Source organism: Mesoplodon densirostris, chromosome 8, assembly GCF_025265405.1.
Source record: "Mesoplodon densirostris isolate mMesDen1 chromosome 8, mMesDen1 primary haplotype, whole genome shotgun sequence".
Lineage (NCBI taxonomy): Eukaryota > Metazoa > Chordata > Mammalia > Artiodactyla > Ziphiidae > Mesoplodon > Mesoplodon densirostris.
In genome coordinates, this window is record NC_082668.1 from 96,725,875 (window position 1) to 96,740,006 (window position 14,132).

At 40.4% G+C, this 14,132-nt stretch overlaps 1 protein-coding gene across 5 annotated transcripts in view; it reads right to left on the reverse strand.

Moving 5' to 3' along the window:
* TTN (titin) overlaps positions 1-14,132 on the reverse strand; it is a 283,231-nt gene that overhangs the window by 251,354 nt on the left and 17,745 nt on the right. For all 5 annotated transcript variants that reach the window (XM_060105903.1, XM_060105901.1, XM_060105902.1 and 2 more), the window contains 18 exons: positions 12,631-12,924; positions 12,412-12,534; positions 10,943-11,224; positions 10,617-10,682; positions 9,645-9,903; positions 9,368-9,428; positions 9,040-9,255; positions 7,975-8,117; positions 6,515-6,720; positions 5,727-5,960; positions 5,372-5,616; positions 4,284-4,540; positions 4,002-4,166; positions 3,733-3,901; positions 1,932-3,625; positions 1,514-1,795; positions 454-720; positions 84-356 (listed from right to left, as the gene is read on the reverse strand). In XM_060105903.1, the coding sequence (XP_059961886.1) occupies positions 84-356; positions 454-720; positions 1,514-1,795; positions 1,932-3,625; positions 3,733-3,901; positions 4,002-4,166; positions 4,284-4,540; positions 5,372-5,616; positions 5,727-5,960; positions 6,515-6,720; positions 7,975-8,117; positions 9,040-9,255; positions 9,368-9,428; positions 9,645-9,903; positions 10,617-10,682; positions 10,943-11,224; positions 12,412-12,534; positions 12,631-12,924 (5,236 nt within the window). The remainder of the gene's footprint in view (positions 1-83; positions 357-453; positions 721-1,513; positions 1,796-1,931; positions 3,626-3,732; positions 3,902-4,001; positions 4,167-4,283; positions 4,541-5,371; positions 5,617-5,726; positions 5,961-6,514; positions 6,721-7,974; positions 8,118-9,039; positions 9,256-9,367; positions 9,429-9,644; positions 9,904-10,616; positions 10,683-10,942; positions 11,225-12,411; positions 12,535-12,630; positions 12,925-14,132) is intronic.

Here is a 14,132-nt window from a genome sequence, read left to right on the forward strand (position 1 = left end):
ACAAAAGAATTGTGAATACAAATGTTGTTGGAAACGTGTGCTCACTTGACAGCATACAACAAGACTATGTAAGTCGCACTCACTGTAGACAGAGACGCGCCCACTGGTTGACAGTCCAAGGGCAGGAAGGGTGAAGGAGTAATGTCCAGCATCCTCCTTAGTCATGTCTTCAATAAGCAGCATGTGTGACTGCTTGTCTATCACAATGTGAACCCTGTCGCCTGGCTGCACTTCTTCGCCATCCTTCACCCAGACACCTTCCACATTCTCTAAGGAGACTTTAACTTCAAGCTGAACAATGTCACCCTCGCAGACTTTTTGATCACTGAGTCCTTGTAGGATAGCAACGGGGCGGGCTGTGAAATATGGGGAGAAAAAAGAATGTTATGATTATTTATTATCAATAAGCCATAGAGATGCTCACTGCAGGCTGACAGGAAGGGGAAGGCTTACGTTTCATCTTTAGTTTACAGGTTGTCTTTTTCCCGTCGACAACAAAGCTGTATTCTCCCTGGTCCTCTTTGGTCACGTCCTTGACTGTGAGGTTCTGACGTCCACGGCGAGATGTAATTGTGTACTTGCCATTGGATTTAAGCTCCACATCATTATGATACCATTTGCCTTCTATATTTTCCGGGGTTATAATGCACTCTAACTCTCCTGAAAATGATTCTGGAACTTCTATGTCCTGAAGTTCTTTCACAAACTCAATGACTGCACCTGAGGCATAAGAGAAGGAGAAGTTAATTTCCCTGGAAAGTTATGCATCTAGACTTAGGATAGAGAAAATTCCTTGTAAATCTCTTATCCCGCCCCCCACCCCCCATACTATCAGGAATATTCTTAATATTTAACTGCTGGACTGAGAAATAAATTGTCAATTAAAAGGAGTTACTTTAATTTAAAAAGTATTTTTTTTTTTTTTCTTTTTGCGGTATGCGGGCCTCTCACTGTTGTGGCCTCTCCCGCTGCGGAGCACAGGCTCCGGACGCGCAGGCCCAGCGGCCATGGCTCACGGGCCCAGCCGCTCCGCGGCATATGGGATCCTCCCAGACCGGGGCACGAACCCGTATCCCCTGCATCGGCAGGCGGACTCTCAACCACTGCGCCACCAGGGAGGCCCTAAAAAGTATTTTTAAAGCACAGAATTATATTTCAATAAAAAATTTAAAAGCAAGATATCAGAATGACCTTGCTTTTCAAAATCCAAATTGTCAGGAATTCCCTGGTGGTCCAGTGGTTAGGACTCAGCGTTTTCACTGCCAAAGGTGCGGGTTCGATCCCTGGTCGGGGAACTAAGATCCCACATGCCGCACAGTGCAGCCAAAAAAAATAAAAATAAAAAACCCAAATTGTCAATATTCTTAATTACCAGTATAAATTCATGAATCTTGCTATGGAGCTTATATTTAATTCCCAAGTAACTCATTTTATGAAGTGAAAATTGCATAGCTAATTTTATCACATACTAAGGGTGCCTTTAAAACTTAGGAATGAAATCATTATTTACTACCTTCGACAATAAGTTTAGCCGTTGTTTTTACGTTTTCATCTTCGGCAAGTACACAGCTATAGTCTTCAGCATCAGATGTGTCGACTGTCAGGACGGAGAGGAAGTGAACTTTCCTGTCAGAGAGCATCCTATATTTATTTCCCGTGTGAACCTCCAGGCCATCCTTATACCATTTCACTTTGACAAATGGCTCTGAGGTTTCACATTCAAATGTTGCCATGGTGTCTTTTTCCTTAGCAACAACATCTTGTAATTCCTGTGTGAAAGTGATCAATTGCTTGGCTATAAGAAAAAGGAAAAAAAAAGCACATTAAATTCACAATTTGGATAATGGGAAAAGAAAATAAAAAGAAATACACTACTGGATATTCATGGCTAAATAGAAACAGATCCATCAAGTGAAAGAAATTCAAATTACCCTGGACGAGTAAGAATGCGTGACTTGAGGTTTCCCCAGCTATATTGATGGCTTTTACCATGATGCTGGCAGAGTCCTCAGCCGTCACATCTCTTATGACCAGCTCACAGACATTGTCTTCAGGCCAGTACCAGTAGATTCGGTCAGAGCGCTCAATCTTTACACCGTTTTTGTACCACTCACATTCAGGATCTGGTTTCCCCACCACTCTGACCCGGAAGTGTACATCAGATCCGTGGCCCACTGTTTGGCTCTGGATTCTTTCAAAGATTTTAGGAGCCTCCATACTAGGACTTAGTTCAATTTTATCAGGTTTAAAAGTTGGAATAGTGATTTTGCCTTCTTCTGCAAGAGCTTTCTTCTCCTCTTCAGTTAACTCTTTGGTCCAGTGGAGAAGTTCATCTTTTGTCTTCCTTAGAAGTTCTTCATAGGATTCATCCTTCTTACGAGACTTGAGCTCCACAGCAGTAATGGCTTCATAATAGCCTTCCTCAGTCCTGCGCTTGAACTTACTACGCAGCTCTTCTGACTCTTCAGGCACTTTTTCACGAGTAATTCTTTCAGCCCTTTTCAACCTCACAATTTCCTTAGTTTCAGTGGTGTCAGCAGGTCTGTCTACCTTTTGTACTTCGAACTGAAGTTTTCCAGGTTCATGTATGTGAAACTCAGGCTTTGGCTCAGGGGCTCGCCTAAGGACAGACCTAAAATCTTCCCTCTGTTGGATCTCAAGCTTCACTTTATGCTCTATCACACCTTCAGGGTTTTCTGCAGTGACCTTGACTTCACCTGTATCATATGATTTGCAGTCCATGATGTCCAGATAATGAATGCCATCATAGCGAACTCTGAATCGTTTGCTTTTGCGGATGAGCTGCCCATTGAGGTACCAGTTGACTTTGGGCTGAGGGTAGCCTGTCACTCGGCAACGGAATCTGGCGGTCTCCCCTTCAAGTACTCTTGCTGGCTCTGGGAACAAGACGATGTCTGGCTTTTGCTTCTCTTTTTGATCGGTTGTCACACTTGTAAGGGCACCTTCATGAGCCATCCGCTCTAATTCCTCAATTCTCTGTAAGCCTTTCCTCCCCTCAGGCAATTGAGATTCTTCCACGAGACTCTTCTCATCTTTGACAATAAGGGTAGCAGATGTGTGATCTGTTCCGTATTTGTTAGTAGCTCTGCAAGTAATGATACCACTGTCTCTGGAATATGCAACTCCATAATCAAGGCTGCAATACCCAAATTCATTGATCATACGGAGCCTGTTGGCAGCTTCCAGTGGCTTTCCATCATGGAGCCATTCCACCACCATCGTTGGGTCACCAATTGGTGTTAGCCTGCATTCAAAGTGGGCAGGCCCAAAGCGCTTGAGTCTTAAGGAAGTGAGTTTTTTCTTGAAAAATGGTTTCTGTTGTTTCTCTTTGTCATAGAGGTCACCCTCTTCCCATTGCTCTTGACCATATCGCAAATGGAGGGGCTCCAGTTCTGGGGCTGCAATCTCCTTTGCTCTATATGTCCCTCGTGGGATGATTAATTTTCTCTCTGGCTCAGGCTCTGCAAACTCAACTTCAACATTTACTTTGCATCTTGTAGTGTCTCGGCCAGCCTTATTAATGGCAGTTGCAGTGTACCAGGCAGAGTCTTGGCTGACAGTGGAGTCAATTTTAAGGGCAGCTTCTCCCTTGGTTCCTTCAATTCTGTTAAAAGTGGGAAAATTAATCATCAGTACAGAAGTAGTTGTGGCTTCCTTGGTTATTGGATTTGTGTAATGAGCTTAGTTTTATTATTTTTCAAGCAAATTTACCTGATTTTTGGATATTTATGAGGTACAATGATCTCACTGTTTTTCAACCATATGATGTCAGGGTTGGGGTTACCCGTAGCTCTGACTTTCATTTCAAGTGGGGAACCTTCCTTTATGTTGAGATTTTTCAGTTTTTCCACAAACACTGGTTTTACCTGATGTTCCACAGCTGAAAGAGAAAGGTCATGATTCTGAGTGAGTAGGGCTGAACTACCTGTTTATATCCCAGGTGATAAGGTAATTTCTTTTTTAATCTTCAGAGCAAATACCTTCCACGGTTAAAATCACTGAAATTGATGATTTTCCTGCCCTGTTTTGGGCAACCACAGTCCATTCTCCAGAATCACTGGGTGTTGCAGGGACAATAATTAGTGATTGGGTACCATCTTCTTTAATGACTACTTTATGGGTATAGTCATTGACAATTTGCTGACCTGTAAAAAAATTGAGTAAAAAAGAAAACATGTTAAAATCGTTATTTTTAAATTGTTAGACACACATATAAGCTTACTTTTGTGTTTAATGATTTTTGAGCAAAAACTTATACTTACCGTCATGAAACCAGAAGGTCTCTGGCATAGGTCGACCCACGACCTTTAAGTCAAATCTGGCAGTCTGTCCTTCTAAACATTTGAAAGAAGTAGGTTTCAACACAAAGACTGGCTTATACAGTCTCTCAAGCTGTGACTCATCTGTTTCCTCCAGCCTACGTCCAGGAGACATCCGTGCCGGGGACATCCGTAGAGGGGACATCCGTGCAGGGGACATGCGTATCGGAGATCTGCTCACTGAACGTGGAGAGATGGACCTGAAAGAAAAAGGCAAAGCAGAATATTTTCATGAGGCATAGAGAAAACTCAGCGAGACAAAGCTCTTTCTTAATGTTATTTTAGAATTTACTTTGTGTACGTATTAAAAGGTACCTCAAACTTGCTGGGATCCAAAACAGAATACATTATTATTGCCCCCAAAGCTATGCTGTTCATTTAGAATGGTCCTTAATGCCACCTCTCCCTCACCACTGGGTTTAATTAGTTACCGAAACTTTTTGATTCAACTACCAAAATATTTCAATAAATGCTGGTTGCTTAAACAACCACATGAATACATTTATGGAAAAAGAAAAATATACTTCTTTATCCCAGAAGAGGAAAAACATAGAAATTATATTTGAAAAAATCCCAAACCCCATCTATACACTGCAGCCAGACTGGCGTGGACTGAATTTCAAGTGCTGACACCACCACACAGGCTGGGTGAACTAAGGCAATTTTCACAGGGTCATGGAAGCTTAGTGTTCCCACTTCCAAAATAGCAATGATAATCTCTCCATGGCAAGGTTGTTGTATAAATTAGGGTAACATATGTAAAATCTGATGTCAAATAAACCTTTATAGCTTTCATTACGTTAGCTACAGCACTGGGAAAATAAATAATATGCTCCACAATGAAAATGCTTTTCTCAGCTTACATAGGGGCAAGAAATAAAAACTGGGCACCTGCCGGTATTGCGAATGGCAAATTTCTGTGCTATCTCATCCTTCAATTTTTTTCTGCCACACAATAGCAATTTGCTACAGAGATATCTGGTGTTTTAAACAATTTCAATACTAGTCAACACAAATTATCACGAGTCTACCTGATTCTGCTCACTGGCTCTGGCGTGGGTATGTAAGTTGGAGCACTAAGTGGCGCAGCGGGCTCCACGTACAATTTCCCTGAGCAAATTGCATTTCCTTTAATATTGCTGGCAAACGCGGTATAGATGCCTTCATCTTCCGGAAGAACAACAGGTATGCGCAGACTAGCTCTGCCATCTTGTAGAAAGTCCATATGGTATCTCTCTCCATGTCTGATGCGCTTGCCATCTTTGTACCATGCAATCTGCAAATAATATCATGCATATGTCAATAAAATTTAGATAAAATGGTTATACTGTAACCTATTTATGTCCTTATTGTGGCATGGATATATGATCAATGTTTATATTTTACCTTGGGTAATGGATACCCAGACATCTTGCAATGAAAAGTAACACCCATCCCTTCAAGAATTCTGTAATTCTTGACTCTTAAATCAAATCCTGCTTCAACAGCTTCAGATTCAGAAATGTCAACTGCCATCTTTTCTTCTCCGTCTTCTTCAAGAAGTTCTTCTAATGTAGTCTTTATTATTCTGTATTCAATTTCTTTAATAAGTCTCTCTTCAAAGGAAGAAATATGGAATTCCTACGCAGTGAAAAAGATGGCAGTTTATTAAAAAAGATATATGCCGACTGATAGAAATTCCTTAAGAGTATTCATTTCAGAGATAAGGTTTGATTAAAATTTTTAACTGGAAGAAAAATCTAGAAGGCTTTTGTTTTTGCTTTTTTGTTTGCTTCTCAGTGAGAATTAGATGGGTCATTGTTTGTTTTGTTTTTAAATCTGCATTCCAGTCATCTTTGTCAGTTCATGCTGTGGTGTCTTGGGTCAATGACATTCTAAGAGTATGGGTTATATATGCGATGTTCATCCTACCAATGAAAAAATGTTAGCAGTAATGAACTTGGTTGTGCTAGTATTTGTTTTTCCTGCTTATATGTAATTCCTATTTCTAAAGTCATATGTGCAACATGTTATGAAGATTAAGGAACCTCGTCAGCAGTGAACCTGGACATGTTTATAGTAGTCTAACCCTGACCTATCACTTGAAAATGAAAATATCAAACAAAAAGAGGGGCATTGTGGGAGGAAAGTATAATGTATGAAGTGATTTACTTGGTCATTATTGTTATACTCACCTGGTCTTCCACAAAAGTTCTGACCATTACAGTATCTTTGGCCATTTTCTTCCTAATTAAGGCTTGTTCTTTTTCATACTCTTTTTCATATTCAGAGTATACATATCCAGGTGCTATTTCTCCCACTTTAGGTTCTTGCACAAATGCAGGCATTTGTGTCTGGTAAAGCATTTCTTGCTGGGACTTCATCAGTGACTCATAATCAGCTAGGAGTTAAGAACATAAGTTAATTTTTAATGTTCTTATGAAAAAGCCTTCATGCCACTATTCATTCAAGCAAGTCCTACACCATGGAAAGTTGATAACCAAAAGCCAGATCTGCCAAATTTTACTATCAAAGTGCTCAATATAGACTAATTAGATTGAATTTCAAACCCAAACTTACGTTAACAAGTCAAGGCAGCCACTACTATTGTAGAAAGAATTTTATATTAGTAGTCAGTCCTTTGGGATCAACCCTAGAGGTCTTCCTAATTTGCCATGTGGCTTCTGGCAATTCATTTATCTTCCTGGGTCTTGAGTGCTTTGCCAAATGGGGATAATATCCTAACCCTAAGGAGTTTTGTGCAGCTCAAATGAGACAGAACGTGGATGACCCACTATAAATGTGAATATCTAGGCAAAGATAATGGAGACCCACAGATAAATTTTGTTTAACCTAAATGTTATTACACTTTTTTTTTCAAATTACTTATAAATATTGAAAATCCTGATTTCTAGCTTTTCTTTAAAACATCAGAAGCTCCATGGCATGGACATATATATGCTACCAAATGTAAATGTAATGTAAATGTAAAGTAGATAGCTAGTGGGAAGCAGGCGCATAGCACAGGGAGATCAGCTTGGTGCTTTATGTCCACCTAGAGGGGTGGGGTAGGGAGGGTGGGAGGGAGACGCAAGAGGGAGGAACTATGGGGATGTATGTATATGTATAGCTGATTCACTTTGTTATACAGCAGAAACTAACACCACTGTAAAGCAATTATACTCCAATAAAGATGTTAAAAAAAAAATATCGTAAGCTCTAGCAACACTGAGCCTGGTACTGCATGCCTGGCAACAACGTACTGGAGTTGGGGAGCTACTGCCCCCTTGAGGCAGGGCGTATACTCTCTCCAGTTTGCCACTGTCTGCCTTGCGATCACTAGTATCTGTCTGGATCTGGAAGGCAACTGGATTTAGAACCCCTGCATTTTCAAAGGCATTATATGCTTAGAAATAAATGTACCGAAAAGAAACTATTGTTAGAACCTTCGAAGTTTAGCACTGGTATGGCTTTGGAGGCTGTGTGATCTAAAATATTTCCTATACAGCTGAGGCCAAGAGATGGGTCAGATGGGGACACAGCCAGTATCAGAACCAGGATATAGCAACAGGCCTTTTGACAATCACACGGCACTGCTACTTCCCTGCATTTCCATTCTTATTGTGCACACGGAACCACTTAGAATTGCACTCACCTTCTTCAAGCAAGGAGGCAGATGCGGAAGTTTCTCCATGCTTATTACGAATAACAATAGTGTATTCTCCAGCATCATCGGCAAACGTCATCGAAATCACCAGTTTGCACTCGCCAGTTTGTTTGTTGTAACTCACTTTGTATCTTTATGGAAATGAACAAACAAAAAATTCAGCCATAAGTAAGCCTTATGTGGATCTGTGGTATAAAATTCAGTGATCCTAAACATGGGACTAAGCTCCACCATAGAATATAAGATTGCTGAAAATTGAGGAAAATGCATGAGCATGAGTAATGTGGGCCAAGCAAGTTAAAATTTTCATTTTAAATAATAGTAATATATATTCTTTAAAATAAATAACAGACTATAATACTACCAGAATCAACTGTATGGAAATAAGGGGCTTCAGTGTTTATGTTAGCAAATGATGAGGCCCTTTAAACACTTAGATATTTCTCTTTGCTCATTATTTTATTCATTGTTTTATGTGAAGATCAAATGAATAATCAAAACAATAAATTCCTTTAAACATTTCAATATTAAGCCTTTGGTACACTATATTTCTTCTCAAGATACGATGGCTACATTTTTAGATTGTTTAAGTTGCAGGAAATTCAAACCTAATTTTATATTCAATTGCAGCAAATTTATTAGCATAGATTTTCATGTATAACTAGCTTTCTTCTTCATTACATGACCCTTTTTCTTTTATCTTTTAGTGGCTTAATTACTAAGCATTTTTACTGAAAGTTGTTTTCCAATCCCTTCTAGAAGAATATGTTGTGTGTGTAAAAATCCACACCATTTTCTCCATTTCACTAGCACTATAAGTGTATCAAAATAGAATATAAAGAAATGTACCCATCCACTTTTGTCACATAGCTTTGTTTCTCAATAAGACTTTGTATGAAAACATGAAGATACCTCAAAGCACACTATGAAGGCTCCATAACAAAAGAGCCTACCTTTGAGGGATGGTGGGGTAGGTAAATTCTACTTCTCTCTTGGCTTCATATACATATCAGACAAATCACAGAGAACTCTATCATTCAGCCATCAAAATACCTGTATCCAGTGGTTAGAGGAACACCGGACTTCTTCCAGTAGACGTGGGGCTTTGGGTTGCCGTCAACCTGGCATTCAAATACAACGCTCCCGCCTTCTACCAGTTTCTGCACCACTGGTTTTGTAATAAAGAAAGGAGCGGCAGGTTCTCCAGGCCCTGCTGGTTCCTCTGTGATGCTCGTGTCTGTCATTACCACATCCTTTGATTCGACAAAGCTGGAAAGAGAATTCCCTTCATATTAGCTTCTGGACTGCAATTTGCCAATACGAAAGGAATGAAAAAGCAAAACAGTACTACAACAAAACTCATTAGCAAAAAATGTGTTACCGTTTCTCTTCTGTGGTAATTTTCTCAGCCACAGCTGTTTCCTTTTCAAACTCTTCTGACACTAGAAGAAGACAGAAGTTTCTCTTGTTAAGTGAGATATTTAGTTTGTTTCATTAGTGACCTCTGCTTAGCATCACAGTTAAGTTGACCCCCTAATCAACCCCTCAATTCCAAAAGGGCGCACCATTACGAGGTGTGCAGACACCGTATGGTGAAAAGCAGTGTCAGGCGACAGTGATGGCATGTGTGGAAGGTTGGTGGGGGTGTGGCCACTGACCTTGCACAGCTAGATAGCAGGATGTGCTGACGGTCCCAGCCTCGTTCACAGCACTGCAAGTAAATCGCCCACTGTCTTCTGCAAAGGCTTCACGAATCATAAGACGAGCAATTCCACTCTGGAAGGTTATCTGGAAATCAATGGAGCTTTCTATCTGGTAGTCTTCCCTGTACCATGTCACTTTGGGGGATGGGTATCCAGAGATGTGGCACTCGAAGGTGACAGATTCACCTTCAATAACAGTCACGTTCTTTAAGCCCTAAAGAGAGAAGAAAAAGGAAGTATTGCTACATGTGCATATTCATGAATCATCTCTATGCGTTGTAGCAAATGTGGGGGTGGTTTGACCTTGCACACTCTAAATGTCATAAAATGCTTTCTTAAGATCGAGACTCTAGAAATATTAGTAGAGAAACTCCCTTGGAAATTGGAATATCCCCAATCTGAAATAAATGTAGGGCATTTCCAGGTTCATAGGGTAGAACTGTATTAATACCATATAATGGGGCAACTCTGTACCCTCTGTTTTTTGCACATATTCAAATCCTAACGAAGCTTGAAGGCTCAGCAGCAGACGCTGCCTCTTCAGCAAAGCTTTCCATGCTACCTTCAATTGGAAGTAATCTAGCTTTCCTCCAGACGCTCCTTCTGTTGAAGGGCTTATCACCTTCTACATTATATTACGCTTATTTACGTACATCTTCTCTGATAGTAAGACAAAGGTTTCAAAGAGGGCCAGACTGGTTTTGTGATAGTGCCGTATGCACAACAGAAACTCATTAAATCTGTTGAATACGTGACTGATGGCTGTCACACAGAACGCCCCCTCTCCTTGCCAAAGATTATGTGGTCTTAAAATTAGTACTTGTAAATGCACTCGTGGAATTTTCCAGTTTGAGAAACTGATCTTTGCATATATGAGAATTATTTGATCAGATATGCATATGATCCAACACAATCAACTTTACTCACCGAGACTAAAGTTGGTGGAGTAACAGGGATTTCAACAGGTGCAGGTATTCTTGCTGTTTCTGTTACCTACAATTTTTACACAGGATGTTACAAGATGCTCAGGAAATTAGGGGAAGCCTCATAAGCTCTTAGCCTATGCAACATTATAAAAATAACTTGAGAAAAAGAGCTCTGACCCACACCGTGCTCAATAAAATGAAGTGTGAGCATGGTGATGGAGAAAGGCAGGACACCTGGCTGACCACTTCTGTAGCACAGACTGGCCAAGCGCCTGGCCCTCCTCCATAGGAATGGATCAAGAGACAGCGGGCGCTCCGGTGACCAACCTTGGCTTCACGCTCGTGCAGTTCTTCGAAGTGCTCTTCACGGGCTGTGACACCAGTGATGCGCACCCCGACTTCCTTCTTCACCTCAATGTCAGCTTGACTCTTAAAAGTTTCTGGTGTGTCCACAAAGGGGAACTGGGGTGAAGGCGTGGGCTCTGCTCTCACTCTAGCCTCAGCGGGCTTCACAGTAGGTGCCTTCACGGATTTGGTGACCTTCTGAGCAGAAGGTGTGGTTGACAACTCTTTTTGTAACGTGGCAATAGCGCTACCGGCTATCGATGCCTGAACAGAAACGGAGTCAGAAAATAAAGTCACTCAACTGTCATCCCAGTCATTACTCGGACCTGCTTTGCCACTAGTATTCCTGGGGTGAATCTGAGTCTCTTTTCTATATGGTCCCTTTTTTATTGTTCTCATTATCACTTTCATAGTTAATGAAATGTCAGAGATAAGCCAGTTATAAAGCTCATTGTCATTCCTGCCGGTTTCTAAAATGTATCTGAAAATCTTTCTTACAGAGTTATACTTAGAGCTTCTTGTTTTATGCTCTTATCATAAAGGGACTGAAGGTCTTCTAAAACTCGGTCATAATTTTCACTTAACCATCCCAATGAAGCTGTATTTGAAAATACTACGGTGGGAAATTCAAAAATAATAAAAATTTTAAATACTTGGTTAATTCCTAAGAACTACTTTAAAACAGCACAGTTAGGCTTCGGCCACAAATCTGTATGAAAGGTGAAAATGGAGACGCTTAGAAAAATATTTTAAGGGCTTCCTTATTCTATTTCTGTCCATGGTTATTTGGTTTCAATAGTAATTTGAGACTATCCCAAATGTAGGTATTAAATATACCTTACAATCCTTGGAAGCATACAAAGTTTCGATTCTATGCCTTGGGTGTGTAAAGTTAGAACAGTTGTGACTAACATTCAGGGTTATTAGGCCCTGTCAACTTGCTAAGGATTTTACATGTACTAACTTGCCCCTGATGACAGAGCTAATAAGGGGCAGGGGCCAGGGTACTTATCCAGGGCTGTGTGATTCCACAATCCAGCCCAACTACCACACAGGACCACCTCTCCATTTTGCTACAGTGAGTATACGAACACATGATTTCTCAATGTCTGTCTTTATTATTGGTATCAATTCTCATATAAGTTACTCTGAAATGTCTCACAGAATAAGGAAAACTGAACTGTGTAACACATCACCTTTTACAAAATGCAAAAAGAAAGAAGCCTGTATGGATTTGCGTCTTCTCAGAGTAAGATAACTAACTGCTAGCCGAGGCTCACCCTGCTGGGCAAGTTTCAGACTTCAGGGGCTTCTGAGTCCACCGTGAAAGCAAACAGACATCATCAAAAAGAGGCCCACATCGGCTTTTGCCAAAGATACCCTACGTCACACATTAGATACTTTCTTCCTTTGAGCCTAACATTTCTTTGTCAAGCTCATTAACTTCTTACCTCATATCCATGTTCTGGCTTAGGAACAGAAATTTTTGAAACGGTAAAGTGAGGGCTTGCTGTGCGGGGGCGTTTATCCACATGGACTAATCTTTCACTTGTTAGATCTGTAGTTTTCTTGATCTGCATGGAAATGGAACTCAGTGATACCCGTGTTCACCAGGTGACCACAGCAGTTAAGCTTGCTTTACCAGGAACAGTCAGTGGGTCCAGACTCACCTGTGATGATATGTGCATTCCCATTTGATCTGTAGTTGTGATATGAGTCTCAGAAGGAGCGTGGATCACTCCAGGCTTGACTGCTTTAGGGACAATGTGCGGTTCAGAGGCTGGACGTGGCGGATGCTCAGCTACCTTTGCGGCAGAAACGTGTTCCTTGTGCTCATACTCCAGAGTGGTCTTCTGAGCATACATTTCTTCAACGTGCCCGGGTTCTCTGGGCTCTCGAACTCGGGCCTGGTCTACTGCAGCAACCACTGTTGCTACAGCTTCTGCCTTTTCCCCAACGCCCACCTGCAGACAAGGTTTCCAGAATTAATACTCAGTAATGTCAGTCATGTCTAAAGGCACGATGGGCCGACGGCACCTACGTTACACAGCTATGTTAATGTCTCCAGAAATAAGACTTAGAAATGCATTTAGGAATTTAATATTTCACTGATTATTATAATGTGTGGACATCTAGTTAGATACACTCTGAATCCTTGCTTAAATAGATTAGACATTAAATCACATAAACACAACATAGGACAACACAATGTATATGTAAAACAGAAAGGAGGTTTTGAGTTTGTCTAGTACTTTGTCCATGGCAGACAGTCAATTAGAACTTGTGAAATCAGGACTTCGGGGCTGGTTTTCTTCGTTGATTATTTTTATTGCTGATCATTTAGTCCAGTGTCGGTGCAATGAAGGTGATGATAAAAACGCACTCAATACTGTCACACTCCCATCCAGAAAAATCAGTTGCTACAGAATTGTAGTCACATGCAAATCTGAGATAACATGAAAACTTGTGAACACACAGGGAACATATTAATTTACTTATGATTCCCTAGGTATAAAAAATTTTTAGTCTATTAGAAAGTATCTTTCTTAAAACACATGAATGAAGATACTGTGATGAAAATGAAAGTGTTATCATATTTGGATTCAAGAGAACAATCTTTCACAGCAAAGTTCAATTTACTGTCATTACTATCGTAAGTTACAGTGAAGAAGGAAAAAGAAATGTTGTTTTCTCATTTCCATGAATCTGATTATCATAAATGGAAACACATTTCGCAAAGGAGTTTCTCTTTTAAAGAAAGCAAGCCAGTTGATATGGCTCATATGTTATTATTCTCTGCAGTACCTGGAAACAGCATATCGCAAAAATCACATCACCATGTCCATCAGTGCTCTTTAAAAGAATGCTGGAATATTTTATTAATGTTCAGTTTTCTTTTCTGCTGCTGTGAATAGAATCTAGATTGCATCTGAAGTGTTTTTCAAGTGTGCTACCTCTATATCTGTTAAAATTATTCTCTGAACCATGTAAGATATAAATGAGGTGTTTCTGAGACGAAATTGGGCCTTTAGTGATTATAGGCTTCATCCAGTTCTCCATCTAGGAAGCCACAAACAATCTAATCTGCCTTGAAGAATTGCAGATACCATTTTCACTTTAGGTTGCATCTTAGAAGAATGTAAAATATACGTGAGGATTAGGTGGGTTAAGT